This window comes from Rhinolophus hipposideros, assembly GCF_964194185.1.
Source record: "Rhinolophus hipposideros genome assembly, chromosome: 17".
NCBI classification, from domain to species: Eukaryota; Metazoa; Chordata; class Mammalia; order Chiroptera; family Rhinolophidae; genus Rhinolophus; species Rhinolophus hipposideros.
Genome location: NC_138063.1, coordinates 51,119,861 through 51,141,328, shown reverse-complemented (window position 1 = coordinate 51,141,328; position 21,468 = coordinate 51,119,861). Strand labels below are relative to the sequence as shown.

General features: G+C 36.1%; 1 protein-coding gene across 3 annotated transcripts in view; it reads right to left on the bottom strand.

The window, feature by feature from the left end:
• Positions 1-5,436: 5,436 nt before the first annotated feature.
• The window catches only part of ANKRD12 (ankyrin repeat domain 12), a 130,561-nt gene continuing 114,529 nt past the window's right edge, over positions 5,437-21,468 (bottom strand). For all 3 annotated transcript variants that reach the window (XM_081079025.1, XM_081079027.1, XM_081079026.1), the window contains 4 exons: positions 17,590-17,688; positions 14,526-14,669; positions 8,984-9,079; positions 5,437-8,279 (listed from right to left, as the gene is read on the bottom strand). In XM_081079025.1, the coding sequence (XP_080935151.1) occupies positions 8,094-8,279; positions 8,984-9,079; positions 14,526-14,669; positions 17,590-17,688 (525 nt within the window). In that variant the 3' untranslated portion in view covers positions 5,437-8,093. The remainder of the gene's footprint in view (positions 8,280-8,983; positions 9,080-14,525; positions 14,670-17,589; positions 17,689-21,468) is intronic.

Below are 21,468 nucleotides of genomic sequence, written 5' to 3'. Positions count from 1 at the left end.
GAAGTAGAAGCCAGGAGAGGTGGAGGGTTGGCAGGGATGCTGAGGGATGTTGTGGTGAGCCCAGGTGTGGGAGTCAGGCCTCCCAATGTGGGAGCATTCATGCAATACACATTCATGGAACACCAACTGTGTCCAGCACAAGTGAGGCACAGAGACTAGGAAGAGGAGCAAGACCAAGAAGAGAGAGAGCTACAAACAACTATTAACAAATAACAAAGGAGAGAATGTGACAAGCTCTCTAACAGAGGTGTAAATGCTGTGCTATGAGAACCAAGAGGCCCTCAAGCTCTAACTCTAAAATCTAAAAATCTCCATGGGAGTCATACTGGTACTTGGCCTTATTTTTATCTCACATAGAGAATATCACATTACAATCTTCCCTTCAGGCTGAGTCCGATGGTAGGTACTGCCCTTCAACCTGTACTGACAACCTTTCTTTGTATCTGTAAGCTTATGTAACTGTATAGACCAATATATAGGTAGAAATATGTGGAAATGTTATATCCCATACTGGGAATGTACCATTCATAGATAATGTGGCCTAGTGCTTCACACAAAATGGGTGCTCAAGTATTTTAATCAACTTAATATCTCTACAAATGGACACATGAAACTTTCAAAACATTGTTCAAGTTTGGAAAATAATTTAAACCCTCCCTCCCTGCCCAAAACAAATCTTGGTGACATTAAAGAACTTTTTAGCATTTTGAGTTAGGTATAAATACATCTCTGCCCAAGTAGGACCTAGACCTATCTTTCTTTACCTTTCAAACTCATCTCAGAAGGTTTACTTGCTTGTATGTCCCACACTCCAGTTACCATTGCTGTATAACAAACCACCCCAAAACTCAGCGACTTAATACAATGATAATCATTTTATTCTCTCTCATGTTTTTGTAGGTCAAGAATTCGGGAAGGGCTTGGCTGGCTGGTTCCTGTCTCATGGTCTCTCATGCAGATGCCTCAGATGGAGGCTGGAGCCAGTAGAGGGTAAAGGAAGTGGGGAGTGGGGAGCAGCTGGGGATGAGTGGGGAATTGTTCTTGCTTCCTGCGGGTCTCAGGTCTTCTCTGTGGTGGCTGTGTGAGTTAGCTTGGGCTTCCTCTAAACATGGTCGCCTCAGGGCACCTCAGAGTGGCTTTCAGGGCTGCTTACATGGCAGCTCAGACCTCCAAGTGTGTGTCCCAAGAGGACCAGATGGGCGCTGTGACCTAACTTTGGAAATCACATATCACTTCCACCATAGATGAGTGTCGTTTTAAGAACAGCGTGTGTAATGGGAAATGATGTGGCCATCTTTGTAAAATATAGTCTACCATATCTCACAACCCCAAGATTCTTTTATTATTTTTAAAAATTTTATTGGGGAAGAGGAACAGGACTTTATTGGGGAACAATATGTACTTCTAGGACTTTTTCAAGTTGTTGTCCTTTCAGTCTTAGTTGTGGAGGGCGCAGCTCAGCTCCAGGTCCAGTTGCCGTTGTTAGTTGCAGGGGGCGGAGCCCACCATCCCTTGCGGGTTGAGAGAACGTGCTCCAGTCAACGGAGCCATCCGGGAGCTCACTGGCAGCTCAGCTCAAGGTGCCGTGTTCAATCTTAGTTGCAGGGGGCGCAGCCCACAGTCCCTTGAGGGAGTCGAGGAGCTGAACCGGCAACCTTGTGGTTGAGAGCCCGTGCTCCAATCAACTGAGCCATCTGGCCACCCGAGAGCTGAGCGGCAGCTCATTGACTTCATTCTAGTTGTGGAGGGTGCAGCTCGCTGTCCCATGTTGGAATCGAACCGGTAGTCCCGTTGCCCAAAGCTTGCGCTCTAACCAATTGAGCCACCTGTCCACCACCCCCCAAGATTCTTTTTAAAGGTATCTTTGTGTTTATTTTTGTTCTGTTTAATTTAACTTAGCTCAGAAGTAACTTGAGTTGTCTGCTGTGGGTTGGCGAGATATAATCAGCATGTCCCCAAAACTATTCTGTGCAGCCTAGTTTCGAGGGACATTACTGGATGTTACTTGAAAAAATTAGGAAAAGGAGGGATGGAACAGGTTTCTTTGTTGTAGAACTTTTCAGAGGCTTTACTATGTTAATGAACATTGAACACTGAATGTCCAACTAGATAACAACCTTCTCTATATAGAATATGGAACTCTTACAGGACTCGAGTTCCAACAACACTGGCCACAAATTGTCCTTGGAGGCTTATTGGACTCAACCATAATCTAAAATAATTATCTTTGTGTGTTCAGATTTTAAGGTTGGCGTGCTAGGTGATCTGCAAGGTCTGACAATTAAGTTCACGAACTCATCCTAGAAAAAGTGCTACATACCTCATTGCTGAATATCACTACGGTCACCTTCCAAGTACTCCCCTTGGGAAGCTATGCACCGACGCCAGCACCTAGTCTACCCTTCAAAGCAATTTTAGAACTTTTTTTCTGGAATGGCCATCACAACTGTCATATTACCCTTGATGTCCTGAAGGTCATCCAAATGTCTTCCTTTCAATATTTCCTTTATCTTCGGGTAAAGAAAGAAGTCAATCGGGGCCAGATCAGGTGAGTAGGGAGGGTGTTCCACTACAGTTATTTGTTTACTGGCTAAAACCTCCCTCACAGACAGTGCCGTGTGAGCTGGTGCATTGTCGTGATGCAAGAGCCATAAATTGTCGGCAAAAAGTTCAGGTCATTTTTCTCTAACTTTTTCACGCAGCCTTTTCAGCACTTAGAAATACAGGAAACTTGGTTAACTGCTTGTCCAGTTGGTACAAATTCTTAATGAATAATCCCACTGATATTAAAAAAGGTTAGCAACATCGTTGCTACAAGGATATTAAAAAAGGTTAGCAACATCGTTGCTACAAGTTTGCAAACGTAACTGTCAGAGTTCCAACAGTACATGAGTATACTTAGTGGTTAATAAAAGGTGGTTTTATTACTGCCGTCTCCATTTCCTATTTACAGAAATCAAGATCTTATCTAATTAAGTTCATTCATCTCCTACCAATCCTTTGAGTTTCCTCGTGTAGTGTTTTCCATTAATTAAACATTTATTGAGTGAGTACCTACTATGATCCTGATACATACAAGACAAAGACAGGCAAAAGTGCAATAAATGGAGGTGGACGTAAAAACAGTAAAATGTCAGTTGGAAGTAGTGCATATTTTGGCTGCATGGTTCTACCTCCTCGATTTTCTGTCTGCTTTCTGTCCTGGTCCTGGTCTTGGTCCTGAGTCACTACTCTAGATGCTGCTGCCAATTGCCAACACCCAGCTCTGAGCCTGATCCCATTCACTGGCGTGGCAGCGTTCAGAATACTTGGAACAAACACTGATGGGTGAGTCAGGGTAGGTAATATGGTGGAGGGCCAGCTTTAGGGAAAGTATTTCAGAGGCCTTAAATGAAGACAATCATTGCTATTTCTTCTGAGCTTCATTGAGGTATAAGTTACACATGATAAATTCAATTTGATGAGTGTACAATTTCATAGGTGTTGATAAATGTATACAGTGGTTTAACCACAGCCATAGTATTTCCATCAATCCAGAGCTTCCTTGTTTCCCTAATTCCTAATCCCTGTCAACTACTTATCTGCTTTCCATCACTAGTCTTTTCTAGATTATATAAATAAAATTATACACTACGTACTCTTTTGTTTGATTTTTCATTAATTATACTGATTTTTGAGATTCATCCAGGTTGTTCCATGTATTAATTCATTTTTATTGCTGAGTGGTATTCCATTGTATGAATATACCAGTTTTATTCATCAATTGATGGATATTTGGGTTCATTCTAGTTTTGAGTTACTATGAATAAAGCTGCTATGAACAATGATATGTGAATTCTTATGTTGACATTAAGTTTTCTTTTTTGGGGGGTAAATATCTAGGAGTGGAAGTGCTGGGTCTTATGGTCAGTGTATTTTTTACATAAGAAACTGTCAAATGGATTTCCAAAATGGTGGCACCATTTTGCAATTTTACTGGCATTGGAAGAGTTTCAGTTGCTTCACACTCGCTAATACTTGGTATTTTTTTTTTTTTTTTAAGATTCTATGGGGAAAGGGGAACAGGACTTTATTGGGGAACAGTGTGTACTTCCAGGACTTTCCTCCAAGTCAAGATGTTAGCCCTTCAGTCTCAATTGTGGAGGGCGCAGCTCAGCTCCAGGTCCAGTTGCCGTTGCTAGTTGCAGGGGGCACAGCCCACCATCCCTTGAGGGAGTTGAGGAATTCAACTGGCAGCCTTGCGGTTGAGAGCCCACTGGCCCATGTGGGAATCGAACCGGCAGCCCTCGGAGTTAGCACGGAGCTCTAAGCGCCTGAGCCACCGGGCTGGCCCCAACACTTGGTATTTTAAATCTTTTTAATTTTAGCCATTTTACTGGGTGCATAGCGGTGTAACATTGTGGTTTTAATTTGCATTTCCCTAATGACTAAAGATGTTGAGCATCGTTTTGTTTTGCCATTCATACATCTTCTTTAGTAAAATATCTGCTCAAGTTTTTTTTGTCGAGTTGAAAAAATTTATTTTATGTATTCCGGAATCAAGTATTTTATATGTTTTTAACTGATCTTTTCTCCCAGTGTGTGGCTTACATTTTTGTTTTCTTAACAGTGTCTGTCTTTTGAAGAACAAGTTTTAAATTTTAATGAAGTCTGATTTATCAACTTTTTTCTTTTATGGTTTGTACTTTTTTAATCCTAATTAAGAAATTATTGTCTAACTGAATGTCATTAAGACATGAAGAACATAAGTTCATGAGAAATAGTCTAGTTTTTTTCTGATTTTTTTTTTTTTTGTAACTACTTCTGTGGAGGTTTTGTACTTCCATTTTAGGTACAAAGGAGACTAGTCTCAAGAAACCACTAAGAAAATGAATTACAAGATATTTTAACCAACCAAACTTCACACAAGCTTTTCTAAAGATTAGTAAGTATCTCTTATAACAATCTTTTTGCCTTAAATGTTTGAAAAGGATTTTTTTTTCAAATCATGAAAATGCTTTCTTTAAAAAAAAGATGAAACTATCTTGTGAATTTTCAACACGCAATTTCCTCTCTATCAAATTTTGGATTTTTATGTGTCACGATATCAGAGATAGAATGAAAAATATTGCTCACTTGTTGGATAACTAAGAAAAACATATTTAGCACTGCACTCGATTTCTAGAATTAACTGTATAATTCTTAAGTCCATTAAAATGAGCTCCATGGGGTTTTTGCTTGAGATTTTTGCAGTTATGAAGTTTGTAGTATGTTTAATAGTTAAAATTCATTTTTGAGATATCACTGAATAGACTTGAATTGGAAAGGCTGACTCTTCAGGTGCTATTTGTTTCCCCCAAATGAATATTTCTGCAACTTTGCTAGCTGCCCTAGTAAACATTAATCATATGGAGTGGGAAAAAAAATTTAGCACACATCTCACTCGTTTTTTTTTTTCTATAAAAATATAACTCTTTATTAAATAACATGCACAAATATCAACTAGTCATTTATTAAACAGATATGATTTAGAACAAGATTTAAAGAAATACAAATCCTTAGGTACAATTTAGTCTCTTGTTCATGATATTTGAATAGTTAAAAAAAAATCACTGATTAAACTAACCATCCTTTATTTATTTTAGAATCCTAAATCTCTTTAGGCATATACTTCATTGTAAGTTTTTTCTAGCATTTCCAAGCTTCAGAGTATCTTTAATATCAGAAGCTCTTAACTACTTACGTAAGTATAAATTCTCACCGAGAAGGCATTCACTTTTCTTTTAAGCTATCTTGATTAGCTTTGAGTCATTTTACAAAGGAAATCTGCAGAAGCAGAATCATGGCAGAGAGGCTCCAGCAACTTGAGGTACCACTGAAGAGGGTGAGAACTAATTAGTGCTAAAAAGCTGGGATGACTAAATTACACCAGATTCCTGCTTGCTTACCTTTTCTCTTCTGCAGCTTGTTCTGCTTGGCCAAACTGTGATCCTCCCAACCCGTCCTCTCGGGTTGGACCATCAGAACAAAATGCTGCATAAACTTACCCCTCTCATTTTCTGTGACTTCACTGTGCAATAATCTGGTTTTTTATTTTTAGGCAAAAGTATAAAAATTTGCATTAAGTTTTTCATATTAAAAAGTATTGCTTTTATAAATTTGCTTTGAATGTTCCCAGCCTTAATAAACTTAACTTCAACAAAACCAGTGCTTCAAAATCTACCCTGCCTTTCTTGGCCCCATTTATCCAATAAAAAGGCCAAAATCTCTCATCTAAATTTCTAAACACTACTACATCCCAACTTTTATAATAAAGTCCTTGCACTGTGTATTTTTTACACGTGCTGCTTTATTGCGCATGCCAAGTACAATATGAATTAAAATATAAATTGACATAAAAATTCAAAAATTCCCTAAGCTTAATATGTACCTTTGCACTCAAAAACTTCAATTTTTACATTTGCTCCAGTAGCTGGAATTTCCAACTTGAAAGCTGAATTTAAATCACTTTATTCCTCATATATTCTTTTTACTTTTCTCTATCAGAATAAAATATACTCAGTATTATTTTATAATTCTAGAAAGTATTATGGAAAGTTCTGTAAATTTTATCTCATATACGTAAAATCAATTTTACATATAACCTAATTTTCCTTTCAAAAATGTTTAATAAATTTAGCAGCAGGTTTCAGATCTGAAATATTCCTGAATATTTCATCTATATCATGTTATAGGAGAAACTGGACTTTTTCTAAGTATATTGCTAATTATTTTATTAAAAACAGCATACATACCAAATCTTAATTATAAAATTCTGAAAATTATGTTTTGCTCTTACGACAAGGAAAAAAAATACAGCATATGAATGAATTTTTCATAAACATTGCAGAGTTCAATTGGCATATGCCTGTTTCTTTTACTTATTTTGACGATCAAGTATCTTCTTTTTCATTTGAGTACTCAGTTTTTATTTTAAAAGTGCAAAGGTTATTAAGCTTAAAATGTTATATTTAAGCAATGTAAAAAAGTTTTACAATGATTTAACATAACCAATAAAATTTATTAAACATATTTACATATATTCACAGATTCTTTCATACTTGAGTATTAAAATAGACATTTACAATTTCAGAATTTTCATTCGAAGGCATTTTTTTGGGGGGAGAGAGGGAGAGAACAGGTTCTATCATGAGATGAAAAAAGAGCTGTTTCTTTGTATGACTAATTCTAAATAATATGTGTAACATAGTAAGTCTTAGGTATTATACCAGGAGACCAGTATGAAACACCGTACACTACTTTCGGCATCACTTATGGAGAGTTAAATTATAGAAAGCATGCAATACAACTCAGTCACAATTTTGCAATTATGATGATGAAAACAAGCTAACTCAAACATATACATGCCTTATTTAAAAGTTTTGCTACCTGAATACACTACTACTACACTCCATACAAACTACAACTTTGGTCCAATAAAACAGACAAAACAGTTTTACAATTTCTTTGTACATGTTTGACTACCAATCCCTTTGTATACATTCTGACCATTAATTACAAGATTTACATCTGCACAATATGTATAAAATAAGTTATTAAAAAGGAAGACAATATTAAAACTTTTGAAATGAAAACTGTACAATTTACATACATAATAAACAGAAGAAATTTTGTGCCAAGTTTTTATTCCACATTAGAAACTATTTGGTAGGAACTGAACCTTTTAGTTTACTGATATATTTTCATAAAACTCAAAGGAGATTTGCATACTAGTGGTTATCTTGTTACTAAGAATGCTAACAACTTCCAGCGCCATTAGCAGATTCTCAACTTTTTCAATATCTACCACAGCCTGCCAACATGCTCCAATGCAAGTTACCTTTCACCAATATAAATAACAGTTTTCGGTTAGAAGCTGTTTGGATTTAAGATCCAAAATTATTCTTTTCATTTTTTATAAAATGACAGTGTTTACTACATAACCAACTTTAGTTGAACTTTACTAAACAACTGTAAAGGCATAGTATCAGTATTTTTGTCAAAAGGCAGTATTCAACAGTATAATACTCTTGAGCCTCATCAGTTTAGGACACCACAACAGGAAGTAATGGCTGCTATATAGGAGTCAATTCAAAGTCATCATTAACATCAACAAGGGGAACATAAAACTCCTGGATTTCGTAAATGCTGATAGATTTATAGGTGGCAGGATCAAGTTCCTGGAGTTTGAGCTGCCATTCTAATCTCTGAACAGCATTTAAAGCTGCAGCTTCATGTTGTTGCCTCATTAAAAGACAGGTCTATTTAAAAGAAGAAAAGAGTTAATTATTCTATTAAATTTGCTTTGTTTAAAAATTAGTTTCATCCATCGTTTCTTTAGGGATTAACATAAATATATTACGAGTATAAAATGTTTATGAGTTACACATCCGTTTCTGTTTTACCCTTTCTGTATATATACGCCATCTACCTGGGTCTATAACTTAACAATCATCTTATCTTATAGACTGTAATTTGAAATTGTTGTTTCATATAATGAGATTTCAAATAAAAAACATTTGACAATCAAATAATCAAAATCACAAAAACATTTGATAATCAAGTAATCAAAATCACGAAAGTCTAAGGAGAAGTGATTTGAAATTACTGAAAATCTAAAATCAAATAATTTTATTGACAGATTATTTGTAAAATATATTCCTTCTCTTATTGTTTTCCCATTCTTTCCTGTTAGAACTATAATCAAATGTGAATACTGAATGATAAGTATGAAGAGCCCCATTAGAAATTTCTTTTTCTGTGGTAGTTTCATCTTTTATACTACATTGGTCCTGAAAAATAAGACTTGTGGATTTTATTTTCCTTTACCTTCTAATTGTGGCCTGGCATGAGGATTCATGACTAACCAGTATTTCTCTTCCTAATCATTCCTCTCTAATATAGATGCAATATTGGTCATGAAGTGGGAAGCAACCATTTAAACAGAACTTCTCAACATACATACCTTTAATTTGTCAAATTTATCATCCACATCTTGTAACCAAGACATGAACTGTCTTGCATTAAAGCGATCCCTCACAGAAGTTTTACTGTCATCAGACTGAAAGAGAACATTAAAAGTAGTTGAATATCATAAAATACAATAACCCACTTAAAATCTATATGCCATTATGTATTTTTATGGTATATTTAACTTTTTAAGGAATAATGGAAATATACTTTGAAAGGATAAAATATAATTTGAATATTAAAAAATTTGATAAAGCATTTATTTCCATATTGAGTAGACAGATTTGTTATTAGAGTTCTTAGGATGCTGGGTTTAGTTAAGAATGAAATAGAATCCTACGACTCCGTGAGTCAAAGATATTTCTCAAAAAGGCATGTGATATGAGCTATTATGCCTGTGACATTCTTTTTAAAGTATAATTGATTTCATATTTAACTTAATGTTAAAGTTTATCCATTAACATTAATGTAAGGAGAAAAAGTGTTAAGGTGGGAGACAGGCAGACATTTTTTCCAGGACTAACCAATATTTTAGAGTGCTCATAAAGAAACTCTGTATCAACTCTTAAGACTACTAGTTTTGGAATTAAGAGACTACTTAACTGTCAGCTTTGTATCTTACTGTGTACTCTTGAACTAATTATGTACTCTCAATTTTCTATTCTGTAAAATGGGATAAAAATACCTCTTTCAATCTTGTTTTGAGAATTTTGAGTCTCTTAATGCTTGGACAGATAGGAAGCACTCAAACCAAGAAACATTTGCTATAATTATTACTACTACTATTACTATCAGTGCTATCAAAGTGACATCCACGTATCACATTTTTAGCCATTATCACTTCCTCCTTGGTCCTCAAGTAAGATGTTCTGACTACTTCACATTGTTTTGTTGAATCTTTTTTTATATTACAAGTTCATTTTAAAAGGACAGAAGTAGGATAACAGAGTAGGCTAGTTTATGATCCAAGCTCATACTCAGGACAGGCAGACTTTTTTAGTTCCTCAGAGGCTGTTCTCAAATGATACGCTACTCAGTCGAGAGATCTTTCACCCTAAAGCTGGCTGTAAAAGGATGCGTAACAGTTTTCCTCAAGTGAATGACTATTCTGCCCTTTAATTATTAGGCTGATTGTAGACTGATCTCTTTAGTCTCTGATTTTGGAATAATTCTGAGGGTTTCTTGGGAAAATTGAAATGTTTTTGAAATTCTCTTTATAACCCATCTGGGGCTATAGATCCCTCAATTCTGCTGTATTTCATTAACTATCAATATGTTTTCATTAGTCTTCCATCAAAAATGTCTGAACGTCCTCGTACAGTGGCTTTCCATCTCTATTTCCATCTCTGCTATGGATTTTATTTTATTTTTATGTCTTTTGTTACTTGAATAAGTTTTAGGAGGAAGGAAAAATAAACAGGTGTGCCTACACAACTATTCATTCTGAATTAGAAATCTACAGAGATTTCCCTTATAGCTTGATTTATATTGCTCTAAAATTGGTTCATTACTCTATAATTGCATGAAACAAAAAGACCTAAAGATATCACATGGTCTAGCCCAGTCTTTAGCAAGATGACTAAACTGTTCATTTCAGTTTAAACCATTCATTTCAGTTACTAAAAACCATTCATTCTTCCCTTTAAAATCTTTCAAGTTGGAAAGTATGGAAAGTCCTTTCCATTGTCTATTTCCTTAGAGTCAAATATTGTAGTTCTTTTTTAAGATCCAATTATTCATTTTAATAGCTTTTTCCAGTATCTCTGAATGCTTTAATTTAAAGTCGGTAGCTTCAGAAAGTTTGAAATCTACTGATCTAGTTTAATTTCCTTTATTTTTACAGATGAGAAAAATAAAGGAAATTAAACTAGATCAGAAGAAGTAACTTTCTCTGTAATATACCTTATGTCCTTTGTGTTTCTAGTTTGTCTGATTTACAACAGCGATTCCTAGTCTTTTATTTTTGGGATAATCCTTCATTGTCTGTGTTTATACTTGTTATTTTGTTTTTAAATAATTTATTTTCAATTACAGATGACATATGATATTATATTAGTTTCAAGTACACAACCTAAGTGATTAAACATTTATATAACTTGTGAAATGATAACCCTAATAAATCTAGTACCCATCTGACACCATACATAATTATTACAATATTATTGACTGTATTATATTCCCTATGCTACACTTTACATCAGTAGGATTATTTTGTAACAATCTGTACCTCTTAATCCCTTCTCCCTTTCATCCACCCCCAACCCCACTCCCATCCGGCAACCATCAAAATGTTCTTGGTATCTATGAGTTTGTTTCTGTTTTGTTTATTTTGTTTTTCAGATGCTACAAATAAGTGAAATCACATGGTATTTGTCTGCCTGACTTATTTCACTCAGCATAATCATTCCCTCTCGCTCTACCCATGTTGTTGCAGTTGGCAAGGTTTTCTTTTTTTATGGCTGAGTAATGTTCCATTGCATATATGTATCATTCATTCATTCAAACTTTTACTTATTTAAGTGTGTTTTTCCAGGGCCCGTCAGCTCCAAGTCAAATAGTAGTTTCAAACTAGTTGTGGAGGGTGCAGCTCACAGTGGCCCATGTGGGGACTGAACTGGCAACCTTGTTGTTAAGAGCACCATACTCTAACCAACTGAGCTAACCAGCCGCCCCTACGTATCACATCTTTACCCATTCATCTATTGATGGACACTTAGGTTGCTTCCATATCTTGGCTACTGTAAATAAAGCTGCAATGAAACATATGTGTGCATGTCTTTTTGAATTAGTGTTTTGGGTTTCTTTGGATAAATACCCGTAAATGGAATTACTGAGTCCTTTTTTGTCTAACAGCCTTTGTTTTAAAGTCTATTTTGTCTGGCATAAGTATTGCTACCCCAGTTTTTTCTGTTTTTCGTTTCCCTTTTTATGAAGTATCTTTTTCCATCCCTTTACTTTTAGTCTCTGTGTGTCTTGTGATCTGAAGTGAGTGCCTTGTAGGCAACACATGTAAGGGTCTTGGCTGAGGCCAGATGCTGCTTGTTTGGGGTTTATGAACTTTTTAGAGGTACTGGGAAAGTCTGTAGCATGAGCCAAGATAGGCTCTTTGTATGGAACAGCCACTGGAAGCAGCTTGGGTGGCAGGGGCGGGGCCTCAGGAAACCACCATGGCAAGGTGAATGATGTTAGCCAGGTTGACGTAGATTCAAACATGGTGCTCACCTGTGTCTACACATTGGGAGTGGAGAGGGCTCAACAAAGGGACAATGGCTTCTGCTAGCACTTCTGTCTGTGAGAAAGCTGCCCCTCTAGCCCTAGCCCTGAAACCAGACAATTCAGTTCCTTCCCGTATGTCCCTGGAACCTTTTGAGCTGCTGCCCCCCCTCCCCTCCCGCCCCCCGGAGCTCAGAGCAAGTGAATGTGTCAGTGAGTAAGACTGTACACGGGCCCTTTAAGAACACCAGAGACTCCAAAACAGCCCTTCGTCTCACTCAACCCCAATCTCCACTGGTTTACACAGCAGACATTATGGGGACTTCTCCTCCTGGCACTGGAATTCTGGGCTGGGACCCCTCGCTCCTCAAGGGGGAATATCCGCAGCTGAGAAATCCCAATTTTTAACTGCCAGATGTGGGCGTGGGACCAGCTCGTACTGTGTCACTACCCCTTCTACCAGTTTCGAGGTGGCTTTTTCTGTATATCCTCAGTTATACAGGACTTCTGTTCAGGTAGACTTCTGGCAATTCTCAGTGATGGTTGTTCTGTAGTTTAGTTGTAATTTTGAGGTGGTTGTAGGAGGAGAGCACAGTGTTTACCTACTCCACCATCCTGACTACCGGTGTTTTATACTCTTTAATCATTATATGAGGTGTGATCAAAGAATACAGCGAATGTTTTTTTAAAAAATTATTACAGTAAGAGACACACTGCCACTAATCTCCCTCAAAATACTCCCCCTTGCTTCGAACACACTTATCCCATCATTCTTGCCACTTTCTGAAGCAGTTCTGGAAGTCCTCTTTCGTGAGTGTCTTTAGTTGCGCTGTCGTGGCTGCCTTGATGTTCGGAATTGATTCAAAACATTTACCTTTCATGGTCATTTTGACTTTGGGGAAGAGGCAGAAGTCACTCGGTGCCAGATCTGGTGAATCAGCTGGATGAGGACACACTGTAATGTTTTCATCTGACAGAAATTGCTGTACCAGAAATGATGTGTGTGACACAGAGCCTTTCTGTTGTGATTACAAAATGCGGTGAATGCTGCTGAGTGCCATCCAACAGAAAGGCAGGGATCTTCCATACTGCGAGCAGTGTGTGATAAGTTTCACCTTGCTCGGTGCAGTCAGTCGGGTGTGAGCTATGGTTGAGAGGTGTGTTTTAAAGGGTGTCGTAAGTCATCCTCCATCATGACAACGCTCTGTGTCACACATCGCTTCTGGTATACGGCAAATTCTGTCAAGAAAAAACCATTATGGTGTATCCTCATCCACCTTATTCACGGGATCTGGCACTGTGAGACTTCTAGCTCTTTCCCAAAGTCAAAATGATTCAGGACATTGAGGCAGCCATGACAGCACAACTAAAGTCCTCATGAAAGAGGACTTCCAGAACTGCTTCAGAAAGTGGCAAGAACAATGGGATAATAAGTGTGTTCAAAATGAGGAGGAGTATTTTTGAGGGGGTTAATGGCAATATGTCTTTTACTGTAATAAATTTTTAAAAATGTAAATATTCACCTCATTTTTAGATCGCACCTCATCATATTCTCTTATGACCAATGAATTGCATTCCTGTTTACAAAGCACAAAAAAATTCTGAGAACAGATATGACTGTATCTGAATTCATGTAATTTATATGGGGCAGTAAACTTTGTTCAAGATATAACTACAGTTTTTCACAATTATTGTAGGTCCTCAAGTAACAATGTATTGTTCTATGTGGTTTCATTATAATGTTGAAAGGATGCCATAGGAACTTCACTCTTGTTTATGCCAATTAGCCTATGGTAACACTAGTTTTATTATGTCATTGTGTTTAAAATCACAGAACCTACTGACTATGTTACATAAGGACGTATGGTATATTAATTTATTCCAACAATACTCAAGATCAAAACAAAAGCCTGGGCCTATTTCAGCAATGTCACAACCTAAAAGTTCAATCTACCTGTCTTGTTTTCCAGCTTACAGTAGCTTTCCAGTTGCTTAAAGGCCAGAATTGAACATATAAATATCCACGTTAGAAACAAATTACAAGTTACCTACAAGGGCACTATCCTAAACATGTATCTGTTTTGTAATATCCTAAACACAACTGTTTTTATAACATAAGGCTTTATATTATAATCATTATCAGACATACGTTAGAGGACTTTATAAAATACAGAATCAGGTGATCTGGGAGTACTTTAATCTGAAGGAGTTGTTTTTATCCTTTGAACTTTATTGCTCGTTGAATTTAAGTTTCTTCTATAGAAACCGATTACGAAAACAGCCAAGTTTTCAGAGCGCTCTAACCGTACCAATGAGCCCTCTACCTGAGCATCCAGCGGCACACTGTAGACTTCTGCGTCCAGTAAAACAGTGCATGCACTAAATGGCAGTGTTTGATTTGCCAATGTTCTTGCAGCTCTGTAATGAACTCGTAGAACTTCCTGTTCATTAGATACAATGAGTTTTTCCTAGTTGAACAAAAAATTAAAAAAATAAGTCAATTCTTCAAGCACTTGTTTTCAAATAAAATAAAAATCACTTAAAATACACTAAAGAACCTGAATCTCAGAGTAGTTTTTTCCACATAGTAAGCCTGAGAAATTTGACAACTCCTAGTATCCTAAACATATAAGTAAATTTTCTTTCTAAATTGGCAGTCTCTTTTTAAAAATTATCTTTCAAAGTATACAATAGTGACTTTTAGTATATTCACCGAGATGTTCAATCATCACCACAAATTCCAGAACACTTTCATCACTTCAAAAAAGGAACCTCAAACCCATCAGCAATCACTCGCCATTCCCCTTCTTTCCCTACAACCACTACTCTATTTTTTGTTTCTATGGATTTACCTATTCTGAACATTTCATATAAATGGAATCACACAATATGTGGTTTTTTGTGACTGGCTTCTTTCATGTTGCATATTTTCAAGGTTCATCTGTGTTGTAGCATGTATCAGTACATCGTTCCTTTCTATGGCGGAATAATATTTCAGTGTATGAGTATACGAGTACATTTTATTTATCCATTCATCAATTGATGGTCTTTTGGGTTGTTTCCACCTTTGGGCTATCATGAATAATGCTATGAACATTCATGCTCAAGTTTTTGTTTAGATGTGTTTTTATTTCTCTTGAGTAAATAACCAGAAGTAGAACTGCTAGGTCATATAGTAATTCTATGTTGAATTACTGTTTTCAATAGCAGTTGTATTATTTTATATTGCCACCAATGTATAAGGGTTCCAGTTTTTTCACATCCTTGCCAACACTTGTTATCTTTTTTTTTTAGCCCCATCTAGATGGCTGGGACAATTCTAAGGATACGGTTGGTCTTCTCCCCACCATGTTCCCTATTCTTCCTTCATCTGACAAGAACTCTATCCACCTCCCATTGGAGAATGTGGCCACATTATTTCCAAATATGTACTGTTGTAGTTTTACTGTATTTATAATTTAGTGAAAAAGACAAAGAAACACAGTCTTATTTAATCCCTTATAAATTCTTACGTGACAAATGATATTGCAAAGAGAAAAGGTAAGTCAACACCTAGGGTTTTTAATTTAAGTACAAGTTTAAGGTGAGACTTTGAGTGATAAATATCCCCAAACTTGATCAGACACTAAGAAAAAATAACTAGAAGAAAAAACTTCCTAAAAAATAAGTTGGTTGTAGTCCTTCAGAGATCAAGAGCAATAATCCAAAATCCCTTAATACTATATGAAAAAGAAATACACTGTTTAAAACAATGTCTTTTGAGAATGGATTATGCGTATCCCAAAGCACTGCTTCCACTTGGTTCTTGAGGAGGCTCTAGGGGTGATAGGCTTTGGTTGCAAGTTGTGATCATTCATTTAGTGTATCATTCAAATATTATTTCCTATTGAAAAAATGATCCCAGAACAGTGGTTCTTAACCTGGGTTCCTCATACTCACAAGAAACTTATGGACAGAACGAGGGAAGGGTCATCTGTGAACCTAGATGGGAAAAAGTATGTCTTTATTTTCACTAACCTGCAAGTGGCACTTCTTTTAATTATGAATGTAGGCCACAAACCATACCAATGTCAGAGAACTATCTATAACTTTGTCATCCATAGAAATCATAAATATTTTCAATTCATATTACAGTGTTGCAGATACTGCCCCCCAATTTTTATACTAATTTCTTCTTTGAAATTCCAATAGTTATTAGACCTACTACCATATGACACATGATGGCAGTTTTTCCGTGTAGAGATAACTATGCAACAGAGCTGGCCAACTATAGAGCAATTTTGCAGCTAGTAGTTTACTTAGCCACCAAAATGGTAAAGTTGTTTCTTCTGATATTGGTCATTTAAGATGCTTTCTAGTATTTTGCAATTCTAAATTTTTTTTGGTCCATATGTGGAAGGATGTGAGTCATTTTCATGATGTTTAAGTTCCTCAAACTGCATATTTCAAATGACGATGCTTAACTGTCTGTTAAGGCGGCATGGCTTTTGTGCCTGCCTGATGGTTCAAACAGCTATTTATATATGTTAATATGACCTAACTTCTCACTGTTAACAAATTGCTCACTGACATGGGTAATGCACAATACTGCAAGTTCTGTATCAGTGCTTATTTGGTGTTCTCGGTTATAATGCTTTAAATTTATTTTATTCATTGAAAAACATTATTCTGAGAAAAGGTTTTATATTTACCAGATTGTTACAGGGGTCCATGGTACAAAAAAAGATTAAGAACCTCTGCCTTAGGGAACCAATCATGTATGAATCTAAGAAATTGTATACAAAGTTTTGCTTGTATGCGTATGGGTGCATCTCTGTGAAGAAGGATCACAGCTCGTATCATATTTTCAGAAGTCCCTGACCCTCCCAAAATATTAAAATTATGTTATATTTTTGTTAATCTAAGTGAAATAACTTTTATTTTCTATAAATAATCAGATAGGTTTTTTTCCCCCCGGTCATTTCATGCTAAGACTAACCACCAGAAACTGGAATACTAAGGCAGACTTGTAAGGATGAGTCAGGACAGCCTTTCTTAAGTTTTTCTACACTAAAGTAGCTGGTACCAAGAAACAATTCGAAAATGTGGAAATCCAAATGTTCAACTAGGAATTCTGTTATAGTTCTGCAAATTCAAAAAATGATAACAAAAAATTAGAGATTTTTATACATCAAAAATATATTCAATATGAATTGTAACATGGAAGCAGCTATCCTAAAACAGGCTTAAGATGTCTCCGTCTAATGGCAGGCATAAGCACAAAGTGGCAAACCATTTCCCAAAATGGTTCTAAATAAGGAAAATTCACTAATAAAAAACTGTAGGCCATTATAATGTATTGCTAAAATAGTTACTTTTAGCATAAATATAAATGTAAACGTTTCTTACCCTTTCAATACTGTGTTGCAAACGTAGTTTCATCCTTACAACTTCCTGTTGCCGAAAAAGCTCTTTAAGTGGATCTGACAGTGAAGGTGGTGGAGTAATCTAATAAAAAAAAACATAAGTAAAAGTATTAGGTTTATTTAAAATAATGGATAATGCTTATAAAATTAAACGCTTTTAGTGCACAACTTGATAAAAATGTAAATTCTAATATTCTCTGAATTAAATAATACGGTAACAATTATACAACTGGTTGTTACTTCTCAATTTCAACTGTGTGAAACACAGTGGAGCATTCTAGCAAACTTGGATGTTTTAATTCTGAGACCACAGAAAATTTCAAAAAACAAATGAGAAGGCCTAAGGAAGTTACTTATTTAGACACATTTTAGAGCATCAGTGATAGCTCACAGATAGGGAGGGAAGAGTCACAAAAACAGAAAATCATCTAGCAAACAATTCTAAAGATTAGAGCAGTCTGAGTGTATCAGCACAGTTAAGTGAAGACACGATCAAAATCAAACACTAAAGTGCTGAGTTTTACGTTTAATGAATTGTCTTTTATAAAAATAGATGAAATTGTCTTGTAATAGATTTGTGATTTTTAAATTTCTTTATTATATATTACTTAGACTACCCATACTCCAAAAAGCTATGGTCAGTTCATCTCTGATTGTTCTGGTGGACTGTGCTTTCTTGGAGATTAAGGAAGCTGACCCCATCTATACATGCACTCTACCATTAACATAAAGAGACATTCAAGTATGGCAATAACTGTCTGTGATCCCTGAGTATTCTCCCTCTAGTCCCTGGAGTATCTATATTGTCCCACCTTCTCATCCTAGCTTGTAATTATTGTCAGCATATTACAGGGCAAAGTAAGATATCTTAGTATGTCTGGCACAGTACAGTAACTTAGTTGACTGTTCTGAAAGTGGGACAAATAGATACACGTGCTTTGTGATGTGGAACAACAGGAATTATACAATACCATATTTGGAAAGCAGCTGCCAAAGAATCAAACCTGGATCTAATCAAGATTTTATATTTATAATCAGTACACAGTTTTCAGTAAGCAGTTTACAGGAATTATGGGGGACTGAAAAACATGTTAAATAACATAAGGATTCAATTAGTTGAATCAATGTGGAAAATACAAGACAAATAACTTATTGGGGCTGACCATTTTTCAATGAGTTGGCTTGTAACTGCAATAATACATTTGCTTGATTTCGATGTCCTGTAAACTTCTTTAAATTTAACAAGAAGAGTTAAGAGTAGAGTTTGGTGCTATTGTAGTTTTGCAGTCATACAGGCCTCCTTCAAGCAGCACAGAGGAAGAGTGTATGGTCCTTTGAGATTGGGATGCCAGAGAAAGCTTCTTCCATAGAGTAATGCTTGAATCCTAACTTAAAGGAAGACTTAAGAGAAATGAGTTGTGGGGAAAAAAGAAAGGGAAAGAAGGGAGGGAGATAATTCCTAGAAGAGAGGGTGGTATGAGCAAATGCACGAAACAAAGAAACAGTATGGTGCCTGGAGGCAACTACAAGCAGGCTTGAGTTCCTGGAACATCAAATTTGAGGGACATCAAAGAATGGTGGGATATGAGGATAGAGAAATCAGCAGGGGCCAAGTAAAGGATGTAGTCTATTTGGTAAACCAGCTTTATAAAAACTATGTTCCACAGAACTGGGTCCATAACGATGATTTACAGGAAATGGTTTCAAGAACAAGTTTGGGTTACATTGTATATATGTATATGTAGTACTTATTTGGTGTCTCCCAATTACCAAATTAAATTTTAATGATTCTGAGAAGTCCTGTAGTGAACAAACCAATTCATTTTTAGATTAATGGTGTTTCCCAAACTTATTTGACCATGAAACCCCAGCTCCTCTCCCTCCCCGCACCAAGGGATTTAATTAATGTGGTGGAACAGATATTATGCATAACACATTAGGGTCAATTTTGTATGTGATGGGGAACCACTGAGAAGTCTTACAGTTCAACACTGTGTCCGGAGAATAGATGCTAGGGGAACAAGATTGTAGGCAAGGAATTAAGGAAGCAGACTGTTACACTGGTGTAAAATGAAGGAGAGAGTGGAGGGGATGGGGTATAAAAATAATGGGTAAGTGACTGAGGATAAAAAAGAGGAAGCAGCAGAAGAGAACTTGTAGGTCCTTTAGCCTAAGGACTGGATGGCTCATACCAGAGAACACAGGAGGGGCGAAAAGAGAAGCAGGCTTTGGGATAAGTTCAGTGCTGATACGTTGAGTTTGTGGAGCTTATGGACATTCAACTGGAGCTATCCAGTTAGCAAAAAAGAAGCTGAGGAGAGCGGTTTGAGCAGGATATATAAATTGGGGGAATCTCAGCATATATTAATGTATATAGTAGTAAAATCACCAAAGGAATATATGGAAACTGAAGAAACGTTCCCTTTGCCGCTTTCCTCATCTACCTTTAGGTAAATCATGCTGAGAAATTTTGTCTTTTAGTATCTGTGCGTCCCATGAGTCTCTAGAATACACAATTTCTTGCCAGCTTCTCAGGGATGGATCCTTTGATCCTTTCTTCCGTCAATCCTTCCTTCCTTCTTCCCTCCCTCCCCTCTTTTTCTTGCTATTTCTTAACCTCTGTAGAGTTTCTGTGTGTTGGTACCAGTGACCTCAGTAGATACCAGGTAATGGCAAGTTTTTTTCTTTGCCTCTCCCTGTTCATTTGATTTTGGGGAACTTGACCTGCAGTTTTATTTTTTCTGCCCTTGATTTCCTCTGGAAAAATGGCAGCATTCTTGTCAAATTATGAGAAAAATATTTGATACAATAATAAACAAACTGATGTTGGAGACATTTTATCACATTTCTAATGGGTTCTATAATCATCAGAGCACATAAATGTAAAGAGATAACTTACATAAAATGGCAATTAGCTGACAGCGAGGAAACAAATGGATAAAATCATATTGGAAAGTACGAAAAATAACGTAGCATCAGGGTGATTATTGTTATTGAGACGTTTATCATTTTTTGAAACTGAGGTTTGAACGAATGAGTTTTAGGCTAATACAGTCAAAAGCACAGCTTTTTATAAGCAAAAGGTGGGGATTTACATATTAGCTCTAGTAAATATGAACCTTAAAGTCATTTTGAGCTGGATAAAACGTTACCCCTTAAATCTGTATAACACTAACGGGCTATGGCATATACTATTTCAACCTGTTTTGAGGCAGGATAGGCATTATTGTTTTACAGACATGAAAAATAAGGACCAGAGAATTATTCAAGATCACATAGTTGGTTTGTAGCAAAATCTAGACAAACTCATGTAATGTTACTTGGAAATGTACTGCTTTTTCTACTATACTATGCTGTGTGTTTCTCTACTTTAATAATTCTCATTAAAAGAAACAAACAAGCAAGCAAACAAAAAACTCCCCACTACATCCAGAAATTATTCTCTGCTCTGTTTACAGCCCCTTTTGAAATGACACTTGATACAACTAAATTCTAATTTAATTAATGTTATATCCCCAGAGTTGCTGCAAGGGGATTAAACTTATATTACCTCATCTCTGCAGGAGTAAGAAAAGGTATAGTAAGCACAGGCACACAAAATGTATACACAAATATGTATCACACTGTATAAATGTGTGTGTATATATATATACATACACACACAAATATATATATATATCATATGAATACATACACACACACACACACACACACACACACAGCAGATAGTGCGAAAGGACAACCTAACATAGACTAGAAATTGTTTTTGGTGAAATAGTTTGTACGAAGTTCTAATTTATATGAGTTCTTTATAGTTTTACCTATATTTCAAGCCTATGATACAACATATTTCAGTTAAAAT